This window comes from Phaseolus vulgaris, chromosome 7 (genome assembly GCF_000499845.2).
Source record: "Phaseolus vulgaris cultivar G19833 chromosome 7, P. vulgaris v2.0, whole genome shotgun sequence".
NCBI lineage: Eukaryota > Viridiplantae > Streptophyta > Magnoliopsida > Fabales > Fabaceae > Phaseolus > Phaseolus vulgaris.
The window spans coordinates 39,969,308-39,984,933 of record NC_023753.2 but is presented as its reverse complement, the minus strand read 5'-3'; the positions used below and the strand labels follow the sequence as shown (position 1 = coordinate 39,984,933).

The window sequence follows — 15,626 nt, the reverse complement described above, 5'->3', positions numbered from 1 at the left end:
CTATGATTGGAAATATTATTTTCATCAACTATTAGTTGAAAATGTAGTCAGAATCAATAATTAAATTTTGCAACATATTTATTTATTGATGTACGAAGGTAATTTTGCTAAGATAAAGTAGTTTATGTACGAGTTAAATCCTTTTAAAAAATAAAGGAGAAAAAATATTTCTACTAATTTTTTTAAAAAAAATTATTTAATTTTCTATTTATAAATATTTTTCTATAAATTTATTCAAATGAACTCAAGAAAATATATATCAGTGATTTTGTAGTTCCTGCATATCACGTTTTAAGTCCAAAGAAAATAAATTATGTGTGTTTACCTAGCAGCTTAATCTATATTACATTTAGATTAAAATTATTTTCTTTTCATGTAGAATTTTTTTAAGTGAATTGATTTATGTAAATTCTGTTAAAATTGTGAGAAGTTCCCATTAACAATATATATAACTCATTAAATAATGTTTAGAAATGATAAATAACTTGTTAAAATTATCTAACGACACTTTTAATTACGAGTAATGTAAAAATAAATCTCCCTTAAAATCAATTTTTTTTAGTGTTTAAAACTATGCAGAATAAATGATATGCACAATGTGTGGATATAATAAGAAAGTAATTAAAATATGTTTCATAAAATAATATTATAATAGTATACAATATTTTTAAAAGCCCCGTGATAGTATAAGGTTATTATTTAATTTTTGACATCTTTAATGTATTTCTTACTTATTATTATGCATAAAAAATATCTTTATTTAATGATAGTGTTTATAGGTTATTTTGCAGTTCACAACTAAGCTTCCAACATCCAAGATTTGATTCAATATTCTGAGTGCCTCTTTTTCAGCTGATTAACTTGTTGAAGATGGATTCAATATATTTTTGGGAGCATTGAGAAATATAACAGTAAATAATTATAACATTCCATGATTACTCCATAATGTGAAGTCTAAACCTCATTTTGTTATTGAAGAAAAAGCAGATGAAAACACGTCAAAATGAAGAACATAAAGAACTTTACAGAGCATGATTGTCGTGTAAATAGAAAGTAATTAAGATCTAAATCCCTTTATTATGGAAATTTTAAATCCTAATAACATATATTTTGTGAATGTCTTGGGAAATATGGTACTTCATTTATGTTTTGCAGGTCATATGATATGAATATTTGTCGAGTACCTACCGACCAAAAGCTACTTTGATTTTCCTATATTTTGTTCTTAGCCATTTACTCCCTTTGACTGGTTACAAAATATAAAACGTGAGAAAATGTTTGGATTTTAAATTTAAAAGAAAAAGTACAAAGAATAAAATTATAAAAGTATTTACTTTAAGTTTCTTTCTTTTTTTACTTTGTTTTCAATAAAAAAAAAAATGTTACTTTAATGAAGAAAAAAAATTGTTTTAATAGTGTACTTTTTTAACAGTTGATAATGTACTTATATTTGTGGATAGTTAGAAATTACATTAGACATATATTAACTTGAATTTAAATGTTTTTTTTTATCGGCAACTTGAATTTAAATGTAAAATTGTTGTGGGCGGCAATTTTATTTATACGTTTGTCACAACCTAACAAAATTAAGTATAACAGATGTTAAATATAAGGTGATTGATGGCTAGTAATTATTTGATTATTTTGAAATGAGATTTTATCTAGGTTTAAATGTTTTAAATCCCCAAAAGTATATTATTTTTTATTTCAGCACCTATTTAATTTTTTTTAAGCTCTGAATAGTCCTTTAATAAGGATTCAAAAGATATGGTTTTGGTAATTTTTTAACGAATAACCAAATTAATATAAAAAACTAAATCAAAATTACCAAATTCAAAATATATTTAATGCATTAACATATCTGATAGTAATAATATGTTTATCTATATTAACATTACATGAATTGATATATTTATAAACTAATGAAATTCAGCAGAATCTCAGTTGTATTTGTTTACTGTTTTTATGATAAGGATTTAACCTAACAATAAACTTTGTTCAGATGAACACGTATTCAAAAGAATAAATAAAAGTCAAGGCAATAAACTAAATCCATTTCAAACACAACTCATACAATTCAAATATTGGATTGAAATAATTTAGGATCCAAGCCCACAACATATGCCAACGCTTGCCTAAGGCTGCTTCTTCCTGCACCTCCATACCTTCTTGTGCCATCCCCATAAATTTTTCTTATTCCAAAAATACCCTTTTCAATATTCCAGATTATATAATCAGAAAGTCATTTTTTAAATTCAAAATTAGCTTCCGGATTATGTAATCCGGAAGTCTTTTGTGATTAGCTTCCGGATTACATAATCCGGAAGTTTTTTCTATACATAAGATTAGCTTCTGGATTATGTAATCCGGAAGTCTTTTTTTCCGATGTGTTATTAGCTTTCGGATTACATAATCTGGAAGTCTTTTCTAAATATGAAATTGACTTCCAAATTATGTAATCCGGAATTTATCCGGATTACATAATCCATAGGCTTATTATTTCAAATCTAAGGGGGTGAAAAAAAAAGGATAAAATGGTATTTTCAAATTTAGTATGGGGGTGGCACAGGAAGAAAGAATCCTTGCCTAAACACCCCTGGAACTAACAAGTCTCTGTTTTCTTCTTCAACTGGGGAAAGTATTTGATATCAGAAAGCTTATAACCATGCGCCATTGAAAACTTGATAATTGAGTTTGAACATGCTAATATTCAGCATTAGATACTAAAATACTACTACGAAAAGCGTTAATGTTATTTCACTGAAGAGGGATGGGGGGTAACAGCATTGATCTACTATCTTGTTATCCTATGGGGAAAAACATTGTAGCCTCTAATTAAAAGGAAAGGTACACAATAAATGGACGTTATAAAATCATAAAACCAGGACCTAAGTATTAATACATGCTTATAAGCAAAGTCCATCTAACTTGTAAATGGCAGTACAAGACAAAACGTTCAAACTTGGATTGTGCAATCTGCAATTCAACTATCTAATAGTAGTTGCATGGAAAGACTAGAAACAACTGTCATAACAATTTTCTCAATCAAGTAAATCGGAAATTGCATTTTTCTTAAATGCTTCAACTAGAAGCAACTGGCTAGCCACTGATTTGTTGGGAAATATGTTATCAGCTTTCATCCTCTCTCTAATGCCATAGGCTGGAACCTTGGCGTTTATATATGCTTGTATCAGAGTTTGGAACTGACTTAATCGAGACGTATAACCAGACTTTCTCATTCCCTGGAAAATCTTCTCCGAGTTATGGACGTCACCCCTCTTTGCATACTGCTCTAAAATAGCCATATAGGTGCTAAACATTGGTTGCAACCCATACCGTTGGATTGCCTTCTGCAAAATAGAGTCTGCCTTTTCGACTTCACCTGCTTGGATATACAGTTTCACTAGTGCATTCCAGGTCAATGGGCCTATTTCCAATCCCTTATCTGACATTCGCTTAATAAGATCCTTACCCTTCTCTAGCATCTTATTATTTGCGTAAATTGTCAGAAGAACTGAGCAGTTCTTGGCATTAAGTTTCCATTTCTTTGACGCCATCTCAAAAATTGCTTCAGCTTCTTCAATTTTCTTTAACTTTCCCAAAGCTTCAACTGCAGCTAAGCAGTCATCAACCCGAGGCTTTGATTCACAGACCTTCCAAATTCTCTCCACTTCGTCGGCCTTTCCCAGGTCTGCATACAGACGAATTAATGTTGCACATGCCCACTGATTTTGTTTCAAGTTTTCACCTTCAATCTCCTTCAGAATAGCTTCAGCTTTTTCATTAAGCCCAGCTGAGGTGTAATGCCTAGCCAAGATTGCCTGAAGTTGGAGATCTGGTTCAAACCCTTCTGCCTTCATTGTCTCCAATACTTGCTCCATTCCAGCAATATCATTGGAGCGGCCCTTCGTGTCTACTAAGATCCTGTAAGTAAAGAGACAAGGTTTGACATTCTCTTTTTCCATCATTAGTAACACATCAGCTATTCTCTTCTTGTCCAACTTCCTGTACAACATCAGCAACTGGTTACAAGTAAATGATGTAAGTGGTAAATCCAAGTCCTTCATTTTGTTGAATATTCTCTCTGTTGCCACCAAATTGTTCTGACTAGCGCAGTTAGCCAGTAGCGTCCGGTATAATAGCTCACCTCTAAAAGATTGTGGAACACTCTCGATGTATTTCTCTGCCTTTTGGTGGCCACGTAACTTGGCAATTAAATCAAGTTTAGAAGCATAATCACTCTCCACAAATTCAAGCTTCTTGTTCGACTCTAACCACTGAAAGAGCTACAGTTCCAACAAAAAAAAAAACATTACAGTATAAAGCATCATATTGGAAAACTGGAAACTGAAAAAAGGTAAATATACATTATCAATGCCAACCAGTGAATTACACAGATATTATAGTTATTACTACAACGTAGAATACATCTATGGAACAAAACACTCAATGTCAGACAATGTCTATTTTATTATCAACTGAAGAAAAAAATGTGCTACTAAAAACATTTGCAACTTACAAATATGCAGGGGAAAAAACAAAAATAGAACCATTCCCCCTACTCCCCAATCCTAATCATACTTATCAAAACCTGGAAAGAAGTGTGGAGCAGAAAACTTCAAAAGTTCTATATAAGTTCAAGAAATTCTACAAGTTATGTTATGTTACAGGTCTGCTCAATTCTAAGTAGCCAGTGAATGCATGCCAATAATAATTTTCTCTGAATAGTTTCATTAATATCTAAACTATACAAGATGAAATGAGTTTTCCAAACTATCCACTAATCTGAGTTTTGATAAAAAAGAATCCTCCAGCTGATTATACGGAAATATTTGGTCTTATAGACTTATATTCTTTTTCTAAGGTTATTCTGCTGGAAATGATTTGTGTTTCAGATTTAAAAATTCATATGTAGTAGCTATTGAGGTCTGCATATGTGTTTCAGAAGTTTGAATCCTACAGTTGCCAAGTAGACTCTTTTCCCATTTCCAACCTTAACTAAACCTCTCTGTAAACACATTTTCTATTTGCAACCTCTTTTAGCACTGTCTGTGAGATGATTTTAAATTCTGATTCTTCCATTTTGGTTATTCTGTATACACCTTTGGATTAATTGAATTCTGGTTTTGGATCACTCGCTGGAAACTTTGGCTTTTCTGTATGAGGAGTCTAGAATTTGGTTGCCTGTATCTATGAGATCTGTTTTAGAATAAATGTAGACTTTATTGCTTTAGTGTTTGCCTGATATTTATTTCTGCTGAGGGTAAAATGCCCTTAATCTGATTTTCAATTTTAAATACGATTTCCTCAAATTATTGAAACTACTTGGAATCGTAACTTGGTTATGATTCACATAGTACTGAGTATTACTTTTGCAAATAACCCATATGATTATTTGATTTCTCTTAAGATCTCAAAGTCATTTTGAATACTAGAAGGAATCCTAGGGTTGTTTTCCCAATAACTATTCTCATAGTTTAAACATTATTGTACAGAACTTTAAAACTAAAAGGGTATTCTTGCATTCCACACTGAGTTTATCACTCAGTTTTAGCTTTATAATACTTCAGAGAAATATCACCTCCCTAGTAACCATCATGATTAAGATAGAAGTTGTTCAGATTCACAACCCAGAAAAATATTTGTGGCGTACGTTTATGATGTTTTCCTGGTTTCAAGACTGTATGCAGCAGATAATATGGGTAAGTGGGAGCAAGGGGATACCAATCATAGTTAACAACGACTGACAAAAAATGTAGTAGCAGGATGTCAGATTGTGCGGATGATTACTATAATGATAGATCTACAACCATAATTTATAGATTATGCTGGCCAGTGCCATAAGGGTACTTATTAGCAGGACGTGGAATATTTAAAATAAATACATGGGTCTGCACATGAGTGTGTTAAAAACAATATCCTTCTCCCATTATATGAGATTGACTGCAAGATCAGATGACAGCACTGTGTTCAATTGAAATTAAATTCCCGGAAATACTTCCACCTCGAGATTCACTGACCTTTAGACATCCAAATCACCTCTACCAACTCTGTCATTTTTTCATTGATGAGTGTCACAGCAGTATCTACTTGTGACCCAACTGTCCATATCCTATCATTTCTTGCATGACAACACAACCATCTTAACATACTCATTTATACTACACCAACTTTTCCTCCAGCATGCACTACCATAATACACTAAAACTTCACATTGAGCTTGGTAGCCTACTCTGTGTTCACAACGTGAGTAGGTGCTTAAAAGAACTATTTAAAACTAAAAATATTTATAACGTCAGCATGGAAAAATCAGAAAAGGGTTAGTAGCAGAATGCAGAGTGATGTAAAGAAAAAGATCTGCAAACTGTCACAAGGGTGGATAATGTGTGATTAAGGTTGTCAAGCAATAAACTTGAAACATCAAAGGCAACCTAAATTTATCAGAAAAATAAACGTTTAACTGGCTACATTGATAGAAGATAAAAGTTTCATTAATTTACCTGGAAAGCCCTCCCATACATTTTACGCTTCCGCAGATTGCGCATAGCCAACATGATCTCCTTCCGACTTAGTTCTTTCCCTTGTTCGACCCACTTATTGAGAGCAGAATCAATGGACAAACCAGGAGCATTTACAATTGCCTTGAATAGTTCCGATTGAGTCTGTCTACCTGGTGATTTTTTCTTGGTTGGATCAGTCTCAGCATCAGATAACTCCAGCTCATCATGTAGTTTTTCATCATTTTCATCCGCATCAGACAAGTCAGCGTCAGATTCATCATTACTCCCACCCTCCACCTCACCATCATCCTCTTTCGTGCTGCTAGCGCCGGCTTGTGAGGAAAGCTCGCGCCAGCCCACAGCAAAATTCAGGGAAGCACAGTCCATGCCGCAAAGCACATCAGCTGCCAGAAATCTAGCGTAGGTGATTTCACGAGACTGGTGCATAGCAGTCTCATTTTCAACCCAAGTGGTTGGCACTAAATTGACAGAAGAAGCACGGGTAGGTCCCGCATTAAGCACTTGGCTCCTGCCACAATAAACACCAAACATAAGCTAATCACAAGATTGATACAATCAGGCACTGTGCAGTAGGATTAAACATCAATGAACAGAAAAGAGAATCGGTGTTGATCGGAATTTTGAGAATCTGCGTCTGAATGAAAGTTACCTGAGACGAAGAGAAGTTCGACGAAGTGTCCACATGATGAGAAGCTACAGAAAATGTGAGAAATGGAGCGAAGGCTTAAACCCTAACTACAAACCCTCTCCTTTTATACCCTGCCTAAACCCTCTCCACTCCACACCCTTTTTTCTTTTACATAAAAGCCCTCACACATTTATCTAAATACTGATTTATAGTAAGATACACAAAATTAATCATTTTTAAGATTTTCATATTATAATAAGAAATAAAAATATAGGGAAGAATAAGTGCATTCCTTATATTATGTATTTTTAGGATTCCTATTTATTTGTTACAAAACAATGGACCTCATATATATGAATATGAATGGTACGAGAATAAAATTGTTGTTTTTGTTTTTGTTTTAATATGATTTTAGAGGACTCAATTAAAAGAACACAAAATGTTATTGAACTGAAATGGCAATTTAGGTAAATGTATGTTTATATTTTTATTCAAAATCATGTTGAGCAACAATCTTACAATTAATTTCTCTTACCAATATTTAGTGACTTGAACGGTTTTTTAATGCAAATCAACACGTCTTAAAATATCATGTTAAAGCATTTATGTGACTTTTTCATGTTTGTAATATATTTTTTTATATAGTTTTGTTCTAAATTTTTTCTAGTACGTGAATAGCTTATAAATTTATTTGTAATTTGTAATCATGAATAAAGAGGGTATTAGTTTGTCCTTTTTGTAAAAATGATATTGGGAATAATTTAAAAATGTTAAACTTACAAGAAAAAAAAATAAAGTTATCACATATTTGTTTGAGGTGTTTTACCAAGATTAGGGTGGGTAAAAAAAAAAGCAATGGGTAATGCTTGCAACAAAATATATTAACTTGTGGGGGAGAAAATATGATATTTTTTTTATTTAAGTTCACAATGATACAACAAAATGAATGGGTCAAATGATTTTGGATATATCGGGAAAGTTAAATACTACAAAGATAGATCAAGTAGCACATTGTGAATTGTTGTTTAATCTAATTATTAGGCATAATTTATCTAAAGAATTTGTTGAGTATCTATAACTTAGTACTTGGATATTGTGTCTTGATTCAATTATGGTTTTTAGAAATATAGTTAAGGCTAATATTGAGATAATGTATATGATAGAAAAGATAATCCTTAAGGAATTGTTTGTTTTCATCCCTAGTAGAATTTTTGAAATTTTTTATTTGTGGACATCTTTTGATAGTGAGGGTTTCATAGCTTTGACAACCTATTTTATTGACCTTGTTTGGAAGAAAAATACCAAACTTATTAACTTTCATCATATGCCTCCACTTCATCTAGGTTTTTAGTGTCTAAGAAAATTAATAATTTTTTAAAAGATGGGGATTGGTGAAAAAAGTTTTTTTTCCTACCAGTTTGGACAATGCTTATATTGATGATGTTATCCAAAATACTTTAAGAAGTCAACTTCTTTTACAACATGATTTGATATAAGATGGTAAATTCTTTAATGTTTGTTGTTATACACACACCTTAAGTTTCATTATTCATGAAAGATTAAATTTAAATGGTGATGATTTAGACCAAATTATAAATAACATCAAACATATGAGGGGGTTCAAAGAGTACAATAGTGAAATTTAAACAAAGTCTTAAAAGGTTAAGTGATATTAATGCATCAAGTGGGTTGATATCCTAACAAGATAGAACTCAACTTACTTAATACTTAAAAATCATCTTAAACATCAAGGTATTTTTGAAAACTTGTACTTAATTGATGAATCTTATTCATATTGTCATTTGGAGGAAGAGTGGGAAAGAGCTAAAAGAATTTGTAAGTTCCCGTTACCTTTTTAGAATATCACTACCTTGATTTCTACCATAAGATGTCCTACTTCCAACTTGTATTTTTTACAAGTTTGAAAAATTCAATAGTATAAACATTAAGAATATGGAACAAATGGTTATCCAAATTTGAGAAATATTTAAATGAATATAGTGTTATGCTTGCTTTTGCTGCAATTTTAGATCCAAGTAGCACATTATGTATTGTTCACACACGGTACAATCAAAGTGAATTCATTCAATCCCTCACATATTTATTAAATAAAGTAGTGCAATAAAGTCCTTCATCTATTTCAATAAGCTTTATAAATCAAAGAGTCAACATAAATTAATTATCAAAGTCATTCAAGCACCATTAAAAAACATATTCTTAAAAAATACACGAGGGTCAACCAAAACTAGTAAATAATTGTAATTAGTAAATAGTTGTAATGAAAAAAAAATGATAAAAGATTGCTGTTAGTGGATTATGAATCCACTCACTTTCAACTTGACTATAATTTTTTTATCCGCGAGTTAAGTTAGTTTAGTTTAATTCACATTTTAGAAAATTATAATTTTTCCAAATTACTATAATTTTTTAATAGCTTTGACAATATTTGTTTATTCATTATTCGTGAAATATTTAATAAATGTTAATGTTTATTTAGCACATTTAAATTTCACTCTTAATGTAAACTTCATGGATGCAACAAAACGTGAACATTATAACAAAATTATCACTGTGGCACTTAAATGTGAAAAAAAAAACATTTTTTTCTTGCAAGAGAGTTAGTTTGCAAGCCCGTGATGCATTGTTTTGGGCTTATTTGACTAATAATGTTATATATTGATAAATTGATTATGATTTATTTTAGTAAGACTTACTCGTATTAATTGCTAATGCAAGTTAGTTTTCATATTTTATTTTTTACTTTAACAATTTATCTCACATAGATAAGCCATATCTTTCTTTAAAAAAAAAAACTCAATTTGCACATCCAAAAGCCTAAAATGTGTTACATTTTTGCAACCCACTCATTCTATTTTAGGAAATTATTAATATTGTTATTTGTGAACAAGTTAATTAAATTTAATTATTTTGATTAAATCCACTAATTTAGTCTTATTAATAGGTGTTTTAAGGCGTACATTTGGACACTTTATATACACGTGAGATATTAATCTTTTCCACACTTTTAGGATTTCATGAGTAAAGTTCATATTTGTCCTATATTATATCTCTTTCGTTTCTTTCATATTTTTTTCTTTGAAATTTTGTTTACTGAAACATTTTGATGAAGATGTATAACTAAATGACAATCGATTTGAGATTCAAAAAATTACGGTAAAATTGGAGTTTCTAGTTATTTTAATTTGATAAATTCTTCATTTGCTTTTCATTTATTTTTTCGATTCAATTTCCATTTTTCCATAATTATGAAGTGTGATTATTTGGATATAACACTTGAACAGTGTTTTTAAATTGTGATTCCATTTTTTTTCATTCAACTTTTTTGAATTTTTACATGAATTGTAAGTTGCGATTGCGTTTATGTAAAGTTCAATATATACACAATTATGATAATTTGAAATTCAATTGATTTGGTTCACTTTGAATAATGATTTATGTTATTTATGATATTATAAATTTGAGCTAAATCTAGTCACTGTTGGATAGTTACATGAAATGTGCAAATAAACCCTCTCCCAACTTGTTTTTTTTTTTAATGTTAAATACATAGTAAACCAAAATGGATCAGAACAACTTTCATTATCAACGCTAATTACTTTTATTTATAAGTATCACTAAAATAATTGTTCTGATCGAGTGTTTTGATTTATATTTTTTATCAAAGTTTTTTTTAGAATGTATTTATTATGCTTTTCTTTTCGCATTTAAACTTTTATTGTTTAAATAAGGAAAATATTTTTCTTTCTACTAAATTGACAGAACTAAAATTAGTATATGTTAGGATATGTATGGATTGGAATCTTATTTGTAAAACATGAAAATGTTTTTTTACATGTAGAATGCGTATTAGAATATTGTGTTTGTATTGTCTTACAAAATTAAAAGTGTTATTACGAAGTAATCCATAAAACTGGTTCGTGAGGTTGAGGTTTGCACCCACTTATATATTATGAAATGTTCTCATCTTTAATCGATGTGAGATCTCCAACAAGTGTCTTGATACCGTAAATTTACGTGTTTAATTCATATTGAGAATAGTTGAGTTTGTATCTAATATAAACTTAAGATCATATGAATCTTTTATTACATTTATCTGGTATGTATTACATAATAATTTTGTTAGACATATTAAAAAGTTATTTTATTTATTATCACATGTGTTATAACTTTTACGGTGAAAATCGTTTCTTATGATTACTAAACTTGTTTATGCCTTAATAAAAGAAGTGATTAATAGAAAGAAATATAAAAAGAAAATGATTCTAATTAATTAAATTTTATTTGTTTAATAAGTTGTGTAATTTAATTTTTTTGTTCTTAGTATAATTAAATTATGAAATGGCAACAAGATATGTTTGTTGAGTTTGGGAAAATAGAATAAGGAAATATAAGCATATGTGGTTCCAACATCTTGATAGCGACCATCATCCCATTTGCATCAATGCTAACTATGATTCGCAAATGCTCTATGATGCTACATTTCTTCCCAATAGTGAAGCTAAAAAACTCACAAACATATAATCATGATAAAATAATGTAATTATTAGGATATATATACATAATGTAGACTAATTAATTATACTATTTAATCATTATACTATTTAATCCAAATAAACTTTCAATTTTAAAATAGTTTTATTCAATTAATGTATTTTATGTGCCAGACTTTCCATTCACATGACATGCTTCCTTAAAATTAATGCACTTAATTTGCCTTCTATGAGATCTCCTTTATATAACTAAAACCTTTATCGGTAAATTAAGAAAGAATACAAAATTTAAATTAAATAATATTTAAATTTAACGGAGAATATGACTAGAATAAATTAAAAAAAACATATTTTATTATGTATTTTTATTAATAAATAAACTTAGATTCTTTTACAATAAAGTGCAGCTATATTATCAGTTACATCACGCAATAAAAGTATATAATTACTGACCTCTAATTAGAATTAGTATTTGTTTCTACATAAAATTTCTGATTTCATATTTATTTTCTTTAATAAAATTGAAAAAGTTATTTAGTTATCAAAATATTAATTTTCTAAGTGTTAAGTACTCAGTCCCATTATGTTTCAATTGTTTGTTAGACGTGGTAGCATTCATACAAAATTAAATAATTAAGAAATTAATATTTTAAAAATGGTTAAAACCAAGCAAGTTTTAATTTTGATAAACTAGTTTTTTTTTTAAATTCTATTGATTTATCTTTAATATTATACGATAGTATGATGTGATATTCGTTAAATATTTTTAAATAATAGGTTAAGTAATTATTATATCTATTAGTGTATATGTGATATGTATAGTTTTTTTAAGGATACACATAGTAAATATTATTTATATATCTTAAATAAGGTTAGAGATAATAATAATTTAAACTTTAATAAATAAAAATTAAACAAAATTAATTTATGAAAATTAAAATAAAAATTAACCCAATTTTATTAAGAGGAAGAATAATCATTTCGAACTTTTTAAGATATACAAAAATTAAAAATCATCTCATAAAAACTTTATGTTTATAGCTACAAATTTTAACCCGCGAAAGTGTTGTAATAGCCCATTCTATCTTAAATTTTGTAAAACTATTTTATTATTAAATTATAATAGTTAAAAAGCAATTGAAAATAAAATGTATTTTTAGGACTATTTGATATTATGTTATAAAATCAAAAAAACCAAAATTGTAAGCACAATTCTAAAATAAAATTAAGAACAATCACAATCCACAACTTTTATGCAACTATATTACAATTTTTAATATTATTATTTTAATATTTTTCATATTATTTAATTATATATTTTTTTAAAACTCATTTATATAATTCTAAAAATATAAAAAGTCGTTTTCCTAAAATGAATTTATGAAGTAGCACACGTTTAGCAGCCAACATGAGTGGTCTTACCACGCCATGACCAGCCCTCACAAGGGTCCCTCCACTCACATGCTCCGTTTCCTTCAAATCAACGCTCCTCATTTCGATTCGCCTCTCAAACGCATCGCAACCGTCCATCCCACTCCCAACCCGACCAAAGGGTAGGTGAATGTGTCCCACTTTTGTCCTCCAATTCAGGGACATGTTCCTTTAAAGTCTCTGTGACTGCTACCGACACGTTATGTAAAAAAAAGGAGTACATCTAAACGGTAGAATGTTTTTTTTTTACATCTTATTTTACAGTCTAATATTAGTGTTTTTTTTTTTTCATTTCTTAACAATTTTTTTCATTTTATTTTAATAATCTTTGTTGAAAAACAACCTATTAAATTTTTTGTTCCGATTCAAGTAATTTAGAAAATATATTAGTTATGAAAGATGTACAAAAATTTGGTATTAGTCTTTTTCCTTAGAAAAAACAATGCACCTCCTTTGTTCCAACTTTGCTATAAAAGAGGCTTTCAATTTCAACTTTCTCACATTTACATCTCAACCGGAATACTGCCACTGCAACTCTGAAGGCTGCAACTTGCAAAGAGCAATAAGATTTGGAATATATTTTGGTGGTGGGAAATTGTGATCACACAGAAAGATGGTATTTGAGAGTGATCTGAACCTGAAGGCAACAGAACTTCGATTGGGGTTGCCAGGGACAGAGGAAAAGGAAGACAAAAACCTGCATGCACATGTTGTTGTTAGAAACAACAAAAGGCAAGTGCGTGAAACTTCTCAAGACTCTGTTTCCATCTCCAAGGCCTCACATCACCAACAACGTGTGGACACTCTTTCAGCCCCTCCACCCAAGTAAGTTTTCAAGAATCATGTTTTTTTTCATAATTCTGAATCTGCCATTTCTGCTAATCTTTCTGTGATAAGTATGGAAATCTTATAGATTTTTGCATTTTAAACATAAAAAGTAGAAGAATATGTTGGAAGATCAGTGATGGTGCGTGATTGGTTTGGTATTAGGGGCTTCACTTTAAAAAAGGAAGCTACTTGATTAATTTTATAAGAGGATCATTCTAAGTTTTTTAGTATGATAAAAAGTATTAAATATGTATAAATTATTTTTTTCGTCTAGTATATAAAGAAGTGGAAGGATTTATAAGAGAATGGGTAGAAAAGTTTGTAAGAGGATTAACTTAAATAATTGTTTGTTAATAACTTTTGTTGTGTTGTTTGGATTTGAGTTTTGAGGTTAATGGATTGAATTTGAATGCGTTTATTATTGGGATGGCAGGGCAAAGATAGTGGGGTGGCCTCCAATCAGATCCTACAGGAAGAACAGTGTGCAGGAGGGTGAGGGGGATGGGATCTATGTGAAAGTGAGCATGGATGGAGCACCTTATCTCAGAAAGATTGATTTGAAAGTCTACAGGGGCTATCCAGAACTACTCAAAGCTTTAGAAACCATGTTCAAGTTGGCTATAGGTAAGAGAACAATTTTCATTGCTCTTATTGTCTTCTTTTGTTGTGGTGTGGTGAATGAAAATAATCTGAACTGGGCTTGTTGTTGGTTCAGGTGACTACTCTGAAAGAGAGGGTTATAAGGGGTCTGAATATGCTCCTACATATGAGGACAAGGATGGTGACTGGATGCTAGTTGGAGATGTTCCATGGGAGTAAGTTCCCTCCCACTCTCTTTTGTTCACGTGTCTATTGTGTTGTCTCTTAGCTGTTTGTGTAAATGTTTCAGATGAAGAAAACAAGAACCATTTTTCCAGAAATCACACTTTCTTTTCTTATATTAACTGAGAAAATCATATTTTTACTTATGACAAGTGTTTATAAACATACTCAGAGAGAGAACTTAGTTTTTTTTTGTTTTTTTTTTCTGCAGCATGTTTGTGATTTCTTGCAAAAGGCTAAGAATCATGAAAGGCTCGGAAGCAAGAGGGCTGGGTTGTGGTGTATGAGAAAGAAAGAGGTAAATTACTATGGCCATGATGAGGAAAATCATTCTTTCAGCTTGGGTTTTGGAACTAAGGGATGTTGAATCAATGCTTTGCTATCACCATGCATGCCAATCTGAGTTGGAATCTAAAGTAGGGAGATGGAAGACTCTGTCTGTCTACAAGTTTTGTTGATTTTGTGGTTATTTTAGAACTACCTGTAATGAGGTGCTACATGCTGTTGCTTCCATTGAACTCTTTCAATGAGCAACCTCATACAAATTTGCCTTAAACCAAGTTGGTTGGTGAACAAGAGAGATAAAAGGGAATCTGATCTGTTCATCCAACTTTTTCTTTATTCTTTTTCTTTCTGTATGACAACAACACACAAACACAGGGTAATACATCAAATATTCATGCAATATTTTGCTATTCAATGGACACAAAATTAACTAAACCCGTGCTTGTTTAAATTTGGTGTATGATCTAAAAGTTGTTAATGTGGTTTTAGCTAGGTAAATGTTATGTTTAATTGGTGTTTGAGAGGATGATTTTATTGTTCATTTTATGTCTCTCTCTCGCACATGCGAAAGCAACATTTTAATGTTCACAAATAATTATT

The 15,626-nt window shown here is 30.2% G+C and overlaps 2 protein-coding genes across 2 annotated transcripts; one reads left to right on the top strand and one right to left on the bottom strand.

Annotated features, from left to right (window-relative positions):
- Positions 1 to 2,848: 2,848 nt before the first annotated feature.
- LOC137827603 (pentatricopeptide repeat-containing protein At1g80270, mitochondrial-like) lies at positions 2,849 to 7,326 on the bottom strand. The gene is made up of 3 exons (XM_068633809.1): positions 7,171 to 7,326; positions 6,501 to 7,029; positions 2,849 to 4,286 (listed from the first exon to the last, which is right to left on the bottom strand). Exons 1-3 carry the CDS (start codon positions 7,203 to 7,205, stop codon positions 3,042 to 3,044), a joined length of 1,809 nt encoding a protein of 602 aa, XP_068489910.1. The 5' UTR covers positions 7,206 to 7,326; the 3' UTR covers positions 2,849 to 3,041.
- A 6,178-nt stretch (positions 7,327 to 13,504) lies between these two features.
- Positions 13,505 to 15,461, top strand: LOC137827602 (auxin-induced protein 22B). The gene is made up of 4 exons (XM_068633807.1): positions 13,505 to 13,916; positions 14,353 to 14,543; positions 14,635 to 14,734; positions 14,953 to 15,461. The coding sequence occupies exons 1-4, from the start codon at positions 13,705 to 13,707 to the stop codon at positions 15,026 to 15,028; spliced, it is 579 nt and encodes a 192-aa protein (XP_068489908.1). The 5' UTR covers positions 13,505 to 13,704; the 3' UTR covers positions 15,029 to 15,461.
- The last annotated feature ends 165 nt before the right edge of the window (positions 15,462 to 15,626 follow it).

Coding starts and splice junctions, on each gene's coding strand:
- LOC137827603 (XM_068633809.1), bottom strand. CDS start 7,205: ATGTGGACACTTCGTCGAACTTCTCTTCGTCTCAG. Junction 7,030..7,170: donor CGAACTTCTCTTCGTCTCAG/GTAACTTTCATT, acceptor TTATTGTGGCAG/GAGCCAAGTGCTTAATGCGG. Junction 4,287..6,500: donor TGTATGGGAGGGCTTTCCAG/GTAAATTAATGA, acceptor TTGGAACTGTAG/CTCTTTCAGTGGTTAGAGTC.
- LOC137827602 (XM_068633807.1), top strand. CDS start 13,705: ATGGTATTTGAGAGTGATCTGAACCTGAAGGCAACAGAACTTCGATTG. Junction 14,544..14,634: donor CATGTTCAAGTTGGCTATAG/GTAAGAGAACAA, acceptor TTGTTGGTTCAG/GTGACTACTCTGAAAGAGAG. Junction 14,735..14,952: donor GTTGGAGATGTTCCATGGGA/GTAAGTTCCCTC, acceptor TTTTTTCTGCAG/CATGTTTGTGATTTCTTGCA.